This window comes from Dendrobates tinctorius, unplaced genomic scaffold (genome assembly GCF_039654945.1).
Source record: "Dendrobates tinctorius isolate UK_male_01 unplaced genomic scaffold, ASM3965494v1 ptg000107l, whole genome shotgun sequence".
Lineage (NCBI taxonomy): Eukaryota > Metazoa > Chordata > Amphibia > Anura > Dendrobatidae > Dendrobates > Dendrobates tinctorius.
The window spans coordinates 32792640-32810854 of NW_027361775.1; the positions used below are offsets into that span (position 1 = coordinate 32792640).

At 48.4% G+C, this 18215-nt stretch overlaps 1 protein-coding gene across 1 annotated transcript in view; it reads left to right on the top strand.

Moving 5' to 3' along the window:
- The window catches only part of CHRNG (cholinergic receptor nicotinic gamma subunit), a 28700-nt gene extending 11056 nt beyond the window's left edge, over positions 1-17644 (top strand). The window contains exons 8-10 of the mRNA XM_073589339.1: positions 13267-13480; positions 13578-13711; positions 16925-17644. Coding sequence (XP_073445440.1) covers positions 13267-13480; positions 13578-13711; positions 16925-17107 — 531 coding nt within the window. The 3' untranslated portion in view covers positions 17108-17644. The remainder of the gene's footprint in view (positions 1-13266; positions 13481-13577; positions 13712-16924) is intronic.
- The last annotated feature ends 571 nt before the right edge of the window (positions 17645-18215 follow it).

Sequence of the window (18215 nt, forward strand, 5' to 3'; positions counted from 1 at the left end):
TGCCTGGCCGTGTATCCTCCCACAAATGCATTACAGCCTGCCTCTGTTCGCACAGCCTCTCAACCATGTGCAGGGTGGAGTTCCACCTTGTTGCAACGTCGATAATTAGGCGGTGCTTGGGAAGTTGGAGCAATCGCTGCAGCTTCTGAATACGACTGGAGTGTACGGGCGACCGGCGGATGTGCGAGCACAGTCTTCGGACCTTCTGGAGCAGGCCTGTTAACTCCGGATAATTACTGAGAAAGCACTGCACCACCAGGTTCAAGGTGTGAGCCAGGCAAGGTATGTGTCGGAGTTTTGAAAGGGCTATGGCTGCCACAAAATTCCGGCCGTTATCACTAACTTCCTTGCCTGCCTCAAGATGTAGACTGTCCAGCCATGACTTAGTTTGTCTCTGCAAGTAGTCGGCCAGTACCTCCACGGTGTGTCTGTTGTCGCCCAAACACATCAACTTCAACACAGCCTGCTGACACTTACCACTAGGTGTTCGATAGTGGGACACCGAGTGTGCAACACTGGCAGCTGCGGATGGAGTGCTCGTGCAACTGCGCCCTGTGGACGAGCTTTCGCTTCTGGAGGAGGAGGAGGAGGGTCGAACGCCTACAGCCAACTGTTTCCTATACCGTGGGCTAGGCAGCACTGTCCCACCGCCGCTGTCCCCTGTGGACCCTGCATCCACCAGATTAACCCAGTGCACAGTGATGGACACGTAATGGCCCTGGCCATGCCTACTGGACCATACATCTGTTGTGAGGTGCACCTTTCCACTCACTGATTGCTTGAGTGCATGGACAATGCGGTCTTTCACATGAAGGTGGAGGGCTGGGATGGCTTTGCGAAAAAAGAAGTGCCGACTGGGTAGGTCATAGCGTGGTACTGCGTAGGCCATGAGTTCGCGGAAAGCTTCGCTTTCAACCAACCGGTAGGGCATCATCTCTAACAAGATTAGTTTGGCAATGTGGGCGTTCAAACCCAGTGTACGCGGATGAGAGGATGAGTACTTTCTTGTCCTACTCATAGTCTCTGGTAGGGTGAGTTGGACTTGAGAGCTGCATATGGAGGAACTAGCGGTGGACATGGCGGACTGAGAGAGGGTTGATGATGGTGATGGAGTTGGTGTTCTTTCTGATGGCCTAGATTCAGACTTTCGTAGCAATAACATTGTGATTCCCTGATTGCTTTGGCCTTGCAACGACACCTCAACATTTGCTGCTGGTGGTGTGCTAACCGATGGGCTTACAGTGGGGGAAACGATGTAGCGTTGCTGACTACCTTCATTGGGAGCAGTTGCACATGTGGTACGTGAGGTTTGGTAGTCCGTCCACGCTTGCAAGTGCATGGTGGTTAAATGTTTAAACATGCAACTGGTATTCAAATTTCTCAGATTTTTTCCTCGGCTAAACGTCTTTGCGCACTTCTTACAGATAACCTTTGCCTGATCATTAGGATTTTGTTAAAAAAAGTGCCACACTGCACTCTTCCTACTATGGAAGACATTTTGAGGCCTTGCACGCTGTGCTAATTTGACCGTCTGGCCTAGCTGTCCTGCAGCTCTTTTGGTTTTTGTAACCCGTTTTTGGACTGCTCCGGGCCTGCCAGGTAACATCTGTTGCGATGTCGATGCCTGCTGCAGATGCTCCTCCTCCTCTTCTGAGCTATTGGCAGCGGCACCCTCTTCCCCCAATAGATGCCAATCTGGGTCAACAACTGGGTCATCCATCACCTCCTCTTCAATGTCATATGCACCTTCCTCTGTGTCACCATGTAAGGTGGTATAGTATGCGGGAAGGGGCACCTGAGTTTCATCAGGGTCATATACTGGCTCAGTACACTGCGAGGACAATGTAGTGCTCTGAGTGAATGTACCAGCAGATAAATCTAGCAGTGGCTGTGCATCAGTGCACTCCATGTCAGATTCTTCTTGGACTGGGTAATTCACGATTTGACTTGATAACCCAGGCATGGTATGTGAAAAGAGCTCCATAATCTGTGGTGTGGCCTGCTGCATCCTTTACTTTTGGTAGGGGTGAAGGACACAAGGAAAGGTGCGGTTCCTGACCATGAGCCTCCAATGACGACTCAGTGCTTTTATTTTTTGAAAGTTCAGAAGAGGAGGCGATAGAGCTGGAGGCTGTGTCAGCAATGTAAGCCAAAACTTCTTCCTGAAGCTCTGGCTTTAAAAGCGGTTTACCTACTCCCAGAAAAGGGAGTCTTCGAGGCCTTGTGGAGCCAGATGATGACACAGGCTCAACACCTCCTGCATTAGGTGCTATTGTGCTTTTGCCACTACCAGCAGCTCTACCACCACCACCAACACCATCATTACCAGCTGGCAACCCCCGCCCACTTCCACGGCCTCTTCCAACACACTTCCTCATTTTTGGGAAAATGTACCCAAAATACCACCAGCAATATGGTACTGTAAAACAAGGTACAAGGTGTATATAGTATTGGGGAGAATTTGAATCTCCCTACAGACTTGAGGACACTGAACTAATATCTCAGGCCCAGTGTAGATTACACCTCAATATAACAGGCTGAAATTTAATGGTGTATAAAATGTCTATATAGGACTGGGGAGAATTTGAATCTCCCTACAGACTTGAGGACACTGAACTATTATCTCAGGCCCAGTGTAGATTACACCTCCATATAACAGGCTGAAATTGGATCGTGTATAAAATGTCTATATAGGACTGGGGAGAATTTGAATCCCCCTACAGACTTGAGGACACTGAATTATTATCTCAGGCCTGTGACGAACAGCCCACCGCCGTTCGTCTACTTACGGGCGACGACTAACGGGGGTCCCGCTGCCACCAATACGCGACGGACAGCGGACCCTGTGTCACCACTATGTCACGATCCCACCACTGACACCGGTGTATCAGCGGACGGAGGGACGTGACACAATGCCGGCACACGGCTATCACAGGCGCAGTGGGGCTTATCTTAGTTATCCCACCACTGGCACCATGTGACAAAAATATCCAGCAAGCTAATCTCGCTCTACAATTTGCCGCAGGGGGAGTTTAATTTGGATGCCCCACCACTGCTATCAATCTTCCAAGTACTGCGGGGATTTATGTATATCCCACTTTCTCAGTTCCACTTTGGAACTCGCAGCTCTCCGGCGCCCCCCTTACCCTCAGGTCAGTCAGGGAACTGCACCTAGGATAATTAGTCGCCGGACGGGCTGCCTGTTGTGAACTGGCAATTAGGCTTCTGCAGTAAGGGAATTATCAATGCTGTGGCTGAAGCCCCTTACTCAGCAATATAAGACCCTTCTAGACTGCCAGCAAGCCGTAATAGCCGTACACAACGCGCTGCCACCAGTCACGGTTACTTAATTCACAGTGTTAAATTAAGAGGGTCCGTGGCAAACCCCTTGAATTAGTAGCGATTATCTATCAAAGGCGTATAGTTCGATTCTTAGAGCATGGAGACAGATCTAAATAATTTCATTTATTTTCCGAAAGAGGACAGTGATTACAGATAAAAGTTGCTATAAAATTGAGACATAAAATATGTACAGTACAGGTATAAAATAAAAGTGGAGAAAACAAAGAGATTACACTCACAGTTCCATATTGTTCCTTAGGCAGACCATGCGGCTAAGGTGGGTGGAGGCGGAGCTGCACTTCTCCGCTCATCTGGATCTTTCTAGCACGACGACTTGAGCTGTTCTGAGCTGGTTTTGCCAGGGAATGCCTTATAGACTTTCCTATGTGACATCACAGAGAGGTGCATTCTGGGTTGATCCCACCTCTCTTATCCAAGTTATGTTTTGGCTACAAAACTTAGATTAGCTATAACTTTATGGGAGAAGCTGGTATGGACTCATCAGTGGTATCATGTTTCCCAGCGTAATGAGCCCATCAAGAAAACATCAAACATCTATGCGATATGACCGTCCATTTGGGCGCAAATCATATCTCAGGTTCTGGACATCCGAGAGTTTTGCAACAGGCACCACAGCGAAGCTGGGTCTGCTCGATCGCAGAAATATGATTTTTATATTTCTGCTGGGTATGGTTTTCGCGGGACAATCCCTTATTGTTTTATTCAAACTCCTGGTTTCAAACAAAGAGTTTAGTTCCCGCACTTTTTTTCTCTTTCAGCTGAGAGAAGCCAAATGGTGTGAGGAAGCTAATTAACATTCCTGCTCTTCCAGAGGAAGTGGCAGGGTTGATAAAACCTGGGGGGAAAGAATTCCTACTACTGACAGTTTACAATGTCCTAGGATGGAGGATTTGTTAGCACATTGCAACAGAAAACATATCTTCGGGTATTGTACATCACACCTCCCCCCTTAAGAGGGCGCTAAGGAGGCATTACCTCTCGGTAATCTGCCATGCGCACCTCAGCGGGTTCGCCCCGGCGGGACAACCCATCGGCATTGCCGTTTTCACTGCCCTTCCTGTGTTTTACAGTAAAATCGTACTGTTGAAGGGCAAGGCTCCAGCGGAGCAATCTTCCATTGGTTCCGGACACTGTGTGCAACCAGCTCAGAGGGTTGTGGTCGGTTACCACCGTGAAGGCGCGCCCGTACAGGTAGGGCTGCAAACGTTGCAGTGCCCACACCATGGCCAGACACTCCTTCTCGATGGTCGAGTATGCCACTTCCCTCGGCAGAAGTTTCCGGCTCAGGTACAACACGGGGTGCTCTTGGTTCCCCGAGTCGACCTGGCTAAGCACAGCACCGAGGCCAAACTCGCTGGCGTCGGTCTGTACCAGAAACGGGCGACTGCTGTCGACTGCTCTCAACACTGGAGAGTTGCACAGGGCTGCTTTCAAAGCTTGGAAAGCCGCCTCACAGTCATCTGTCCAGTTGACTGTTTGGGGTAGCCTCTGCTTGGTGAGGTCAGTCAAGGGTTTGGCAAGGGCGCTATAGTCCTGTACGAACCGCCTATAGTACCCTGCAGTGCCCAAGAAGGACTTCACCTGTTTCTTGGTCCTGGGGGTGGGCCAGGACACGATTGCGTCCACTTTTCCTGGCTCCGGACTCATGGAACCCCCGCCTACCCGGTGCCCCAGGTAGTGGACCTTGCGCATGCCTATCTGGCACTTCCCCGGCTTGATGGTCAGGCCTGCCTGGTGAAGACGCTTGAGCACCTCCTGGAGGTGCTGAAGGTGTTCCTCCCAGGTGGAACTGAAGACGGCAATATCGTCTAAGTACGCCACGGCGTACTCCTCCAGTCCCCGAAGCAGGTGGTTGACCATCCGCTGGAAAGTGGCAGGGGCATTCTTCATGCCGAAGGGCATGACCGTGGACTCGTACAGTCCAAAGGGGGTGATAAAGGCGGATTTCTCCTGCGCCTCAGGGCTCAGGGGAATCTGCCAGTATCCCCGACTCAAATCCATGATGGATATGTAGTTGGCGTTTGTCAACCGCTCGAGCAGATCCTCGATGCGCGGCATCGGGTGGGCATCAGAGGTTGTGATGGCGTTGAGCCCCCTGTAGTCCACGCAGAACCGGGTGGTTCGATCCTTTTTAGGCACGAGGACTACAGGTGAAGCCCACGCACCTTTTGACCGTCGAATCACTCCCAGCCTTAACATCTCATCGACCTCTCGGCGCATGACTTGTTGCACCGTTTCAGAGATCCGATAAGGTGTTCGCCGTAATGGGGCATGATTCCCGGTGTCCACCTCATGAACCGCTAACTCCGTCCTCCCAGGACGGTTGGTGAACACGGGCCGGAAGAGTTCCAGGGTGGCCATCAACTGCAACCGCTGGGACACGGTGAGCGAACCACTTATCTCCATGTCCTCAATGGACCCATTGGCCTTGGCCTGGGCCAGCATGTCCAGGAAGGAATCTTCCTCCCCATCCTCTGGCAGATTGCAGACCAGTAGGATGCAAGCTTCACGTTCGTAGTGCGCCTTCAGCATGTTGACGTGAAAGGCCTTGCGCCTACCCCGAGCATGGTCAAGCGTGACCACGTAGGTGACCGGGTTGAGCTGTTGGTGGACGACGTACGGGCCTTCCCAGGCTGCCTGAAGCTTATCCGTTGGTACCGGGACCAACACCCACACCTTTTGACCCACCTGGTAGGTCCGCTCCCGGGCGTTCTGGTCGTACCAGCGCTTCTGGTCAGCCTGAGCCTGCGTCATGTTGTCATGCACCAACTGCGTCAAGGTCTGCATCTTGTCACGGAAGCGCATGACATAATCCACGATGGACACTTCTGTGGGGTTTGGCTCATCTTCCCAGGATTCTCTTATCAACCCAAGGGGTCCCCGGACTCGCCTGCCATACAGGAGCTCGAAGGGGGAGAACCCGGTCGAAGCCTGCGGAACTTCTCTGTAAGCGAACAGCCGGTGTGGGAGGTACCGCTCCCAGTCGCGCCCTTGGGTCTCAACCAGTATGCGGAGCATCTGTTTGAGGGTACCGTTGAAACGTTCACACAAACCGTTAGTCTGTGGGTGATACGGACTCGATACCAGCTGCGTCACCTGCATTTTCTCACAGAGAGCCTCCATTAGGCGAGACATGAATTGGGGCCCTTGATCGGTAAGCATCTCCCTGGGAAATTCTACTCTCGAAAAGATGGTCACCAGTGCGTCAGCCACCTTATCTGCCCTGGTTGAAGACAGAGCTACTGCCTCTGGGTACCGGGTAGCGTAGTCTACCACGGTGAGAATGTATCGCTTTCCGGAGCTGCTGGGGACGGACAGCGGTCCTACAATGTCCACCGCGATTCTCTGGAAAGGCTCCTCTATCACCGGCAAAGGAATAAGGGGAGCCTTAAGAGCAGGCCCCGCCTTACCCACTTTTTTACAGGTGGCACAGGAGCGGCAGTAGTGTGTTACATCTGTCCCCATCTTGGGCCAATAGAAGTGTTGAGACAGCCGTGCCTTTGTTTTGCTGATCCCCAAGTGTCCAGCGAGTGGAATCTCATGGGCAATCCGCAACAACTCAGTTCTGAACTGATAGGGGACGACCAGCTGTCTTTCCCTCAACCACTCCTTTTTAGGATCTCCGGGTACTGTCTCCCGGTACAACCTTCCTCGTTCCCAGAACACCCTCTCCTTATCAGACTTGGAGGTGGGCGTCTCGGCGAGACCTCTCAATTTCTCCAGGCTGGCATCTGAGTGCAGAGCAGCCTGGAACTCCATGCTGGAGGCTGCCAGAAGTGACGTCAGGGTACCTCCTTTACTGGGACCCTCTGGAACCGGCTCTGGGTTCACCTCTGGTTCAGTCTCTCCTGTAGCAGCAGAGGGTCCAGAAGACAGTGCGTTACCTGCGATCTGGGCACTCTGACTGCGTGTGACAGCTGCTATGTATGCTGTCTCCCTGGGGATTTCTTCAGACCCACCAGCTGGTGCTGCCCTGGGCTCTACCTCCCCATCCACCCCCAACACTTCAGGAGCAGTGCTACTTATGGGCCAGTTACCTTCCTCGGTGGCACTGGTCAGCTGCATGGCATTACCTTCCTCATGGTCCCCATGCACCTCCCCATTTCCTTGAGCACCGTTGCTTACTCCTGCCAGGGGTTCCTCAGCCGTCTCACTCCGCAGAGTGACGGGGCTGAGCACTTCGGTACCTGTGGACACATCTACCGCTTCAAAGAAAGGGTTAACGGGTTCAGTCGGCACAGATACATCAACATCATCATCATCCTTCCTAGGAGAAGAATGGTTATCAGTTTGCTTTGGTACATTCACATCAGCATCAGCATCGTACCTGGGGAAAGAATGGTTGTTAGTTGCATCATTACTCATCAAGGCATTAGCAGGTAACACATTCAGTTTCCCATCATCAACATCATCAGGGTTAACGTTACCCTTATTATCAGTTTGGGGAAGGGTGTCAGGGACATAGTATGCAACCATCCTCCCCAAGTCAGTCCCCAATAAAACATCAGTGGGCAAATTTTCAGACACTCCCACCTCCCTCAACCCGCTCCCGGCACCCCAGTCAAGAAAAACTCGTGCCACTGGCAAGGGACAACGGGTGCCTCCAATCCCGGTGACAGTCAGGGTTTTCCCCTCAACAAACTCTTCAGGGGCCGCCAGTCCAGGACGGATGAGGGTTCGTTCAGCCCCGGTGTCCTTGAGGCCTGTAGCAAGACGGGCCCCCACCTGAACAGGTTGAACGTTGTCGTCAGCCCTCCCAACCACACCTCCCACCAAAAGAACAGAGGCGTTGGGCCCGGGGGCCTTGGCTGGGGGGTTCTTCGGCCTATTCGGACAGGTGTAAAAGAAGTGACCAGGCCGCTGGCAGTGGTGACACAGGCGACTGTCAGTAGCCGGCCTGTTGTTGGCAACAGGGACAGGGCCTCCGGAGGGACGGCTAGCTGGGGCATTGGGGTTGGTTGCTGGCTTACCCCCTTTCCAGCTGGTGGCGACTGGCCTCCGCGTCTCGGGCTTCCGGTTGGCCTCGTGGTTGTCGGCGATCTGCGCCGCTTTGTCCGCGTTCGTTGGTTCGCGGTCCAGGATGAACTGTCGGACCTCAGCTGGGCAGAGATGCAGGAACTGGTCTTTGATCATCAGGTCCCGTAGCTGCTCAAAGGTTTCAACGGACAGTCCATGGATCCACTGGTCAAAGTGGGTCCTGAGTCCTTGCACCACATCACTGTAGCTATCGTGTGGGCCACGTTGGAGGTGTCGGAACTTCTTTCGGTATACCTCAGGTGTCAGCCGGTATTTGGCGATCAGCGCCTGCTTTATGGCGTCATAGTCATCATCGGCTTCTGGCGGAAGAGAAGCAAATGCCTCCAGGGCTTTGCCTTTTAGCCCTGGGGTCAAGTACCTTGCCCATTGGTCTCTAGGCAGCTGGTACTGCCTGCAGGCTTTCTCAAAGGCTCGCAGAAATGTGTCCAAGTCCCCGTCCTTTTCCATCACGGGAAAATGCTCTGGCCGGGGTTTAGGAGTCTGGACGCTGCTGGGCTCACGGCTTCGGGCTGTGAGGGCATTCCCACCCCGCTGGAGTACCTCCAGTTCATGGGCCCTCTGCGCCTGGCGCTCGGCTCTCTCAGCCTCAGCTTGGCGCTCAGCTCTCTCCGCCTGGCGCTCGGCTCGCTGCTCTGCTCTCTCTCGAGCTTGCTGGATCAGCCTCACCCGCCCATCACTGTCTTCGGCGGGGAGTTCGTCCAAGGCCATTTGCAGATAGGGGTCCACCCCGTTCTGGTTGAATGTGGGGCCAGCGCTCAGGAGTGGAGCCTCTGCTGCAGCCCCATTGCAACTTGGGCCAACTTCTGCGCTCCCTGGATTCTGGTCGTTGTCCAGCTGCACTAGAGCCGCGATCATTTGAGCTCTGTTTTTGTTCGTGGCGTCAAGGCCTTGGTACGTGCATAACGCAGCAAGAACTTCCTTTGTCTGCCGGGTGTACCAAGGTTCTCCTTTTGCCGCCATGGTTGCCAAATAAAAGATAGAAAAAGAAAAACGAAGAAACGGGAGGGGGATACTTGCAAGTACACACTAATGTCTCAGGACTAGTAACCACTGAGTCTGTTCTCCAAAACCTATGATGCAGGATTCCCGCAGGAACCGGGCAGGTTTTTAGTGAGAGGAATGATTGCTCAAACCAAATCACTAATGCTCTAGGATTATCCCACCGCTCTGCCACCAATATGTGACGAACAGCCCACCGCCGTTTGTCTACTTACGGGCGACGACTAACGGGGGTCCCGCTGCCACCAATACGCGACGGACAGCGGACCCTGTGTCACCACTATGTCACGATCCCACCACTGACACCGGTGTATCAGCGGACGGAGGGACGTGACACAATGCCGGCACACGGCTATCACAGGCGCAGTGGGGCTTATCTTAGTTATCCCACCACTGGCACCATGTGACAAAAATATCCAGCAAGCTAATCTCGCTCTACAATTTGCCGCAGGGGGAGTTTAATTTGGATGCCCCACCACTGCTATCAATCTTCCAAGTACTGCGGGGATTTATGTATATCCCACTTTCTCAGTTCCACTTTGGAACTCGCAGCTCTCCGGCGCCCCCCTTACCCTCAGGTCAGTCAGGGAACTGCACCTAGGATAATTAGTCGCCGGACGGGCTGCCTGTTGTGAACCGGCAATTAGGCTTCTGCAGTAAGGGAATTATCAATGCTGTGGCTGAAGCCCCTTACTCAGCAATATAAGACCCTTCTAGACTGCCAGCAAGCCGTAATAGCCGTACACAACGCGCTGCCACCAGTCACGGTTACTTAATTCACAGTGTTAAATTAAGAGGGTCCGTGGCAAACCCCTTGAATTAGTAGCGATTATCTATCAAAGGCGTATAGTTCGATTCTTAGAGCATGGAGACAGATCTAAATAATTTCATTTATTTTCCGAAAGAGGACAGTGATTACAGATAAAAGTTGCTATAAAATTGAGACATAAAATATGTACAGTACAGGTATAAAATAAAAGTGGAGAAAACAAAGAGATTACACTCACAGTTCCATATTGTTCCTTAGGCAGACCATGCGGCTAAGGTGGGTGGAGGCGGAGCTGCACTTCTCCGCTCATCTGGATCTTTCTAGCACGACGACTTGAGCTGTTCTGAGCTGGTTCTGCCAGGGAATGCCTTATAGACTTTCCTATGTGACATCACAGAGAGGTGCATTCTGGGTTGATCCCACCTCTCTTATCCAAGTTATGTTTTGGCTACAAAACTTAGATTAGCTATAACTTTATGGGAGAAGCTGGTATGGACTCATCAGTGGTATCATGTTTCCCAGCGTAATGAGCCCATCAAGAAAACATCAAACATCTATGCGATATGACCGTCCATTTGGGCGCAAATCATATCTCAGGTTCTGGACATCCGAGAGTTTTGCAACAGGCACCACAGCGAAGCTGGGTCTGCTCGGATCGCAGAAATATGATTTTTATATTTCTGCTGGGTATGGTTTTCGCGGGACAATCCCTTATTGTTTTATTCAAACTCCTGGTTTCAAACAAAGAGTTTAGTTCCCGCACTTTTTTTCTCTTTCAGCTGAGAGAAGCCAAATGGTGTGAGGAAGATGGTCTAGCTAATTAACATTCCTGCTCTTCCAGAGGAAGTGGCAGGGTTGATAAAACCTGGGGGGAAAGAATTCCTACTACTGACAGTTTACAATGTCCTAGGATGGAGGATTTGTTAGCACATTGCAACAGAAAACATATCTTCGGGCATTGTACATCACAAGGCCCAGTATAGATTGCACCTCAATATAACAGGCTGAAATTGGATGGTGTATAAAATGTCTGTATAGGACTGGGGAGAATTTGAATCTCCCTACAGACTTGAGGACACTGAACTATTATCTCAGGTCCAGTGTAGATTACACCTCAATATAACAGGCTGAAATTGGATGGTGTATAAAATGTCTATATAGGACTGGGGAGAATTTGAATCTCCCTACAGACTTGAGGACACTGAACTAATATCTCAGGCCCAGTGTAGATTACACCTCAATATAACAGGCTGAAATTGGATGGTGTGTAAAATGTCTATATAGCACTGGGGAGAATTTGAATCTCCCTAGAGATTTTAACAAGCTGACAATGATGATCTCAGTCCCAAGTATGGCAGCATGCAGCCTATTAAGCAGGACTGCTGCACACAAAAGTGTGGAAAAATGAATGCTTGCTAAGTGGGCAAAAAAGAGGATGAAAAGTATTTTTGCTTTTAAAAAAGCAGTTTGCACAGCAGTGTGAAAACTGCAATGCAGCTATCAGGGAGCCTTATAAGGCAGCCTAATAACCAACAGAACTGATGCACCAAAATATAGCCTCCCCTTGCACTGCACACTAACTGGTGTGCTGTACAGGCAAAATTGCTAGCAGCAGAAGCAGTTTTTTGTATCTTCTTCCCTGCCTAACGCTCTCCCTACAGAATCAACAGCAGCAGCAGCTCTCCCTATTCTGAGATCAGCAGAAGTAAGATGGCGATCGGCGTGCACGCCCTTTTATAGCCCCTGTGGCGCCACACAAAGCAAGCCAATCACTTGCATGCCCTTCTCAAAGATGGTGGTGACCGCTGCCTATGTCATCGCGTTGCCCACAGTGTGCGTCCTCCATCATTGGCTGAAAAAGGGCGCTGAAGCATCATTTGAAACGTGACTTTGGCGTCATGGTCGCCGACCTCGTGGCCGACCTCACGCTATGGTCAGGGTTCGTTTCATGAAACCCGACTTTTGCGAAAGTTGGCTACTTTTGAAATTGACCGACCCATTTCGCTCAACTCTACTTTTGACCATTGGATGCATTTTAAGGAATCAGTCCCATTAAAATTTGTATGGGCTAAACCTAAGTGTATGTATATGTAGTGTAGTGTGGGTGCACTCATTTACTCACTGTTTGCCATCTTTCTCAGTAACTAGAGCCGCTGGGATTCTCTTCTGGGTCACACTGTGCTCTATGTGAGAGCCAGAAGTCATTTTTTACAATGACGCTCTATAGAATTATGGTACATTGTAAAAGCAGCCTCCGGTTCACACATAGACTGTAGTATGATCCAGAGAGTTGGACTCAAAAGAGGACCCCATCAGTGCTGAACGTCGTAGAAGACAGCAATCAATGAGAATATTAATACACCTACACAACATATACATTCACACAAGTTTAGTCCATAAAAATTTTATGGGAGTGTTTCTTTAAGTACAATTTGCATCTATGAAGAGGGGTTTTTTTTAATTAAAAATTATATTATAGAGCTGTCTAATATAATGTTATGCCAATAAAAATGCCTAATATAATGTTATTATTGGAACTTCTTACTTTTCAAGAACCAGTGTTCTGTTGCGGTTAAACATCCCTTGGTGTCGTTTAGATGAACATATTTTACCAAAATGGGATTGTTCTCATTCCACACTAACAATCAAACTCTTCAAAGTTCGAAAGAAGATCTCTAAAGTCCCTATACACATGAAATTAAAGCTGTCCAAACCCACTGATTTTGACAGAACTGACTCCCCATGTAACATATATAGGGGCCTCATGGTTGAGTAAAACTGTCAGGGGTCCACATCCTGAAAAATGCAATTAAATGAAGGTATGACACACCAACATTTTTTCACCTTTTTTGTACTAAATAAAGTTTAGATCATCAATTAAAACAGTTCTTTATTTAGGACACCCCCTCACTAGAGGCTATCCTTACAGAGCATCCAGATTATTTATGCATGACTTGCATCGGCTATCACTTAGTACGTAATTTGCCACAAGTTTTGTGCCACAAGAAAATGTTTATAGAATATACAGTATATGTCTTTACTGGGTCCTAGCTCTATAACTGATTGCATTCTATTTCTTCTCATGTTTTTGTACTCAGCTCTTCCTGAGAAAACTTCCACGACTCCTTAAAATGCACCTCCCTCAAAGTGACTTAGCCCCAGAGCCTGCCCCGCTCATGCGTCATCGCAGCAGTTCACTCGGGCTTATAAAAAAGGCTGATGAATACATGATGAGGAAGCCGATGAGCGAACTTATGTTTGAGAAGCAGAAGCAGAGAGATGGACTCATGAAGATCGTGTTAGAAAAAATTGGTACGTTTCTCTCAATTCAGCTACAAAATTATAATTATGAATCAAAGAATTAGATCATATCATAAATGCCGATTTTTTTTTTGTCTTTTAAATTAAGGCAAAGGGTTAGGGAACGGCACTGTCCAAGACCTGATTCACAGCTTGAGTCAGGCTGCTCCAGAGATACGAGACATGGTGGAAAATTGTAACCACATCGCAAGGACCACCAGGGAAAAGAATGAGTTTAAAAGTGTAAGTCTTCCAAATGTCCTGAAAAAGTACATATTCTTATGAAGGGATCTTTTAATGCCTTGTGTTTTTGATTGACACGTATCTATTCAACTTGAAGCTCCCCTTTTGGATCTACTGGTGGACACAGACTGAAAATGGCCTCTGTGCAAGAACAGCATATGGGCCCTTTGTAACTTAATAGCTCATCATAGTGCAAAATTCACCTGCATTGGAGATGGAAATGTGCCCCCTTACCTCTTGGGCTCCTGTTTGGCTACACAGTCTGTGGCAATAATATATACGACCCTGATCCATTTTGGAGACACTCATTTTTATAGTCATCCAATAATGACCTGGTTTGTTACATGGATCATGAATTATTCTGTGTGGTAGCACTGTACTACACAGGACTTCATTTGGTATAGAAAGTGCCAAGCTGATTAGGATCTTCCAGCATTTATCCCGCTAATCCTGTTCTACCAGGTACTTGAGAATCCATAACACTTTGCCATCAATGACATCAAGAACAGTCCAATTTTTTATTAGTAAATGGCTGCATGTTATGGTTATTAAAGAAGATTTACACCTAAAACATTCAATTGACCAGATATAGTAAACCCCAAAAGACTACCTCTCAGAGAAGACCACCAGCAGCTATCTACTGTGTGTTAAAGTTCCACCATATATTATAGTAGCCATCTTCGTTGAGAAGACCATCCCCCTGGAAGACAACATTTTAGTACAGTTTTGGATTGTCACCTCTAAGATTGTCACTGTACTCACTGATGCTGTTAGTTGACCAACAAAACTATTTTCTGTTTTGTGGAACCAACCATTTTTACAACAGTTACAACCGGAGGTGCCGCCATATTGGCTTTCACTTTTGAATTATGTTCTCAACAACTGATTGTAGAATTAAGGATAAAATTACATTTTTACCATCTGTGAAGCTATTTAAAAAGTGACAAATAACTGGCTCCACTACAGACATATGTAAAAGGAACTCCTGAGCGCTCTGGACATGTCTGTTTAGTAAATGCTTGTATTCCACATCAAATAACAATTCTGGAGCCTTTCGTCTTAGAACTCTGTAATGCTATTGCCAATAGCTGGAAGGCATCTTGTAGATAAGTATATAAGGCACCCTTCCCAATAAGGAGGTGCCAAGCAACACAGTAAATCATTAGGTAGCGTAGTAGTCTACTAGTCAAGTTGTTAGGTCCGCTGATCTTGATGTGACCAGAGTCCTGAACCCGAATTCCCTGGTCCTTGTGAGTCCTGTCCTGAACCCGAAGTGTCTGGTTCTTGTGTGTTCAGTCCTGAACCCAAAGTTCCTGGACTTTGTGCTGCCAGTCCGGAACCCAAAGTCCCTGATCCTTGTGCAGCCAGTCATGAACCCGAAGTCCTCCGGTCGGTGTGTGGCCAGTCCCTAAATCAGAATCCAAGACCTGTGTGTCTAAACGTGTACCTATCCGAATACCCACTATATCTGGACTTCTACAACCAGTCTCCAAATTTGCCCTGTCAGTAACCGTTCTGCAGAGGATCTGAACCTAGTAGTCTAAAAGAGCCTGTGTCCGTGTCAGTAACCATTCTACAGAGGATCCAGAACTTAGTAGTCTGAACAGAGTCCAAGCCCTTTCCATGTTTGCGTGCCTGACCAACTGGGGTCAGCAGCTGCATTACCGGGGACTGCCTAGGAGTGGTACCTGACTGCTACCTGCCGCCAAGCCTGACTCCACCTTCAGGAGCTCAGGCGAACACCTGCTAGCCGCTTAGCTGCGCCCCACCTAGGTAGGCTCAGCCCCATGGCACAGTGGGTCTACGAACCACGTGCGTCACCTGCGTGCGTGACATGTCTATGTACTGACATTTATCTGCTATTCCTCCTCTAGGAAATTGACAACTGTGTATTATCATTCACCCAGTCAAAGGGTGTATTCTTACACAGTCTAATAATGTCATCACTCATCATTGTAATGCTGATGGGTGTGGATCCACTGTGACACAGGCTTGGCTTACCCTAGAAGGGTGTGACTAAGTGTCCACCAGGTCTTCACTAGGGCCTCTGATGGTGAGGATAGGCTGGGCTGCTAGACACCGGGCTCCACTCTAGGGCAGTCTCTTTGACTGCATCACCTGACTGGAGGGTTGGAGGCGCAGCTATGAGGTACAGGAGGGCAAGATAGAGTCATAGTCAGACAGTCTGAAGTCAGGGCAGGCAGCAAAGGAACAGAGTACAAAGACGATGTCAGTTGTAGAGAGGTCAGGCAGAGTGGGTATACAAGCCGGGTTGATAACAGGAGAATCGATACAAACAAGCGAATAAACAGTACAGAAGAACTAACTAAGAACCAACGTTCTGGCAATGAGTAGTCAGAGGAGCTCCCTAATATAGACTATGCTGGCACGAGATAGTGAAGGGAACCTAATCTCTGGAGGACACAGCAGGGTTAAATTCCAGCAGAGACCAGACACGCGCCCCCCCAAAAGCCAAATGGAAACCACTTGTAGAAGCAGCATGCAAGGCAGTGCTGCAGAAGGTAAACTCAGTGAGACGGTCAGACACGAGGAGATGCTGCGCAGTGACCATGGTGAGTAGGGCAGCACTGAGGAGGCATGCCAGTTACTGCTGTGACAAACTGATTGGTCAATATCCATGTTTATGGAAACAAATTCTACTGATATCACTGATTTATCAAGTAAGTTATATTTTTTAGAAGGAATAACATAGAAACGGCCACAGCTTTCTTAGTCCTAAGAAAAGATGCTCTGGATTTGTTACTATATTGGGAGTATAATTAGAGATGAGTGGATCACTTCGTGCAACCTCGATCCAGGTCAGTATTTTGTGGCAGCGTACAGAAGTTGTGCAAATATCCATACCTTCCTAGATTCCTGACTAGGTATACAAGCCAGGTTAGCAAGACGTTACCTGTGCACCGTATGCTGTACAAATGATGTCATGCAAGGCCGGCAAATCAATCAATACGTTGGTGAATCCAGAAGCTCACGAAATTTAAGCTGCTCCTGTCAACAGCCAGAAAGCTGTGACCTGGACAATGGACTGGGGATGCACAAAGTGAGCCACTCATCTCTAAATATAAGCATTTTCTAGGACACACAGGACATGAAAGCTACAAGGTCTCCTTTAAGAAATAAAGTCTTTAGCAAGATTACTTTTCCTGTTATAACAATTGGTCATTGATAACTGTGTTTGTTTAATGTTTGTAGGAGAATGAGGAGTGGATTTTAATTGGTCGAGTAATAGACAGAGTCTGTTTCTTGATCATGTTCTCACTGTTTATCCTGGGGTCCATTGGTACCTTCTTGGCTGGTCACTACAATCAAGCACCATCGCAACCTTTCCCTGGGGATCCTAAACTGTATCTGCCACTATCGGAAGGATCTACTTGAAAACATTACTATAGAATTGGAAGACATCTGCTCGTAAGCCTTGCTAGGAGTCGAACTCCAGGACTTGCAGTTCTGTACCTGCTATAGTCTCTGAACCTTTCGACCTATTGATAGGTAGGGTTATCCCTCCAAGTGGTTAGGAGATGCCTTGGCTGCATGTTCTTGATGTGTCACAGAGACTATGCATCTGTTTGTACTGGAAAAAAGGATAATGGCCTAAATTACTAGGGGCTGAAAGTTTTATCTGGACCTGGTGGTCCTCATACTCGGAGAATGTAAAACATCTAAAATAAGCTTTTATATTATGTTGTTCTGTGGGTTTATGGTTCATTACTATGATTAATTTTGAATGGAAAAAGGATGGTTAGAAATGCATGAAAAAAATCACAATGACACCTTTACATTGAGTTTGTGACTAGTAGGAGTGTCCTATTTAATACCATGTAATATGTTTGACATGATAATGATAGTGAGTTATCTTTATGAAATTGAGAAGAAAATTATGTTTTTTTAATTTCTTGCTTTTTGTGTGTGTTTCTGAGTAAGGCCGGAGTCACACTACAGCGAGATACGGCCGAGTCTCACAGGTTAAAACCAAACTCTGGCACCGGCACTCCGGAGCGGAGCGTGCAGCTCCATGTATTGCTGTGCGGCTGCACGCTCCGCTCCGGAGTGCCGGCGCCAGAGCTTGATTTTAACCTGCAAGACTCGGCCGTAACTCGCTGTGTGTGATCCCGGCCTTATACTACAAAACCGATTGTTTGCTCAGTAAAAAGAGCTTTAAGTGGCAAGCTACAACTTCCCCAATGGCAGATCAGCTACATTTGTAGCAAGCAGTGCTATTCTTTTCTTTCTAAGTAAAAGCAGAATGGATCCTGATACATCCCATTGTCAAGGCCCCATACACATTAACTATTGACTGAATCCGCCCATATCGAAAGGTTCAGCCAACGGTCTAATGTGTATGGGTGTAATTTGCAGGTGCTGGGATGCAGTAACACAAATTCGACAGAGCAGGGGTTAACTATATTTAATTAGTCAAAAGTAGGGAACTCCGCGCAGGGAGACAACAGGGTAAAGGGGTACAAAACTAAACTGAATAAATGGT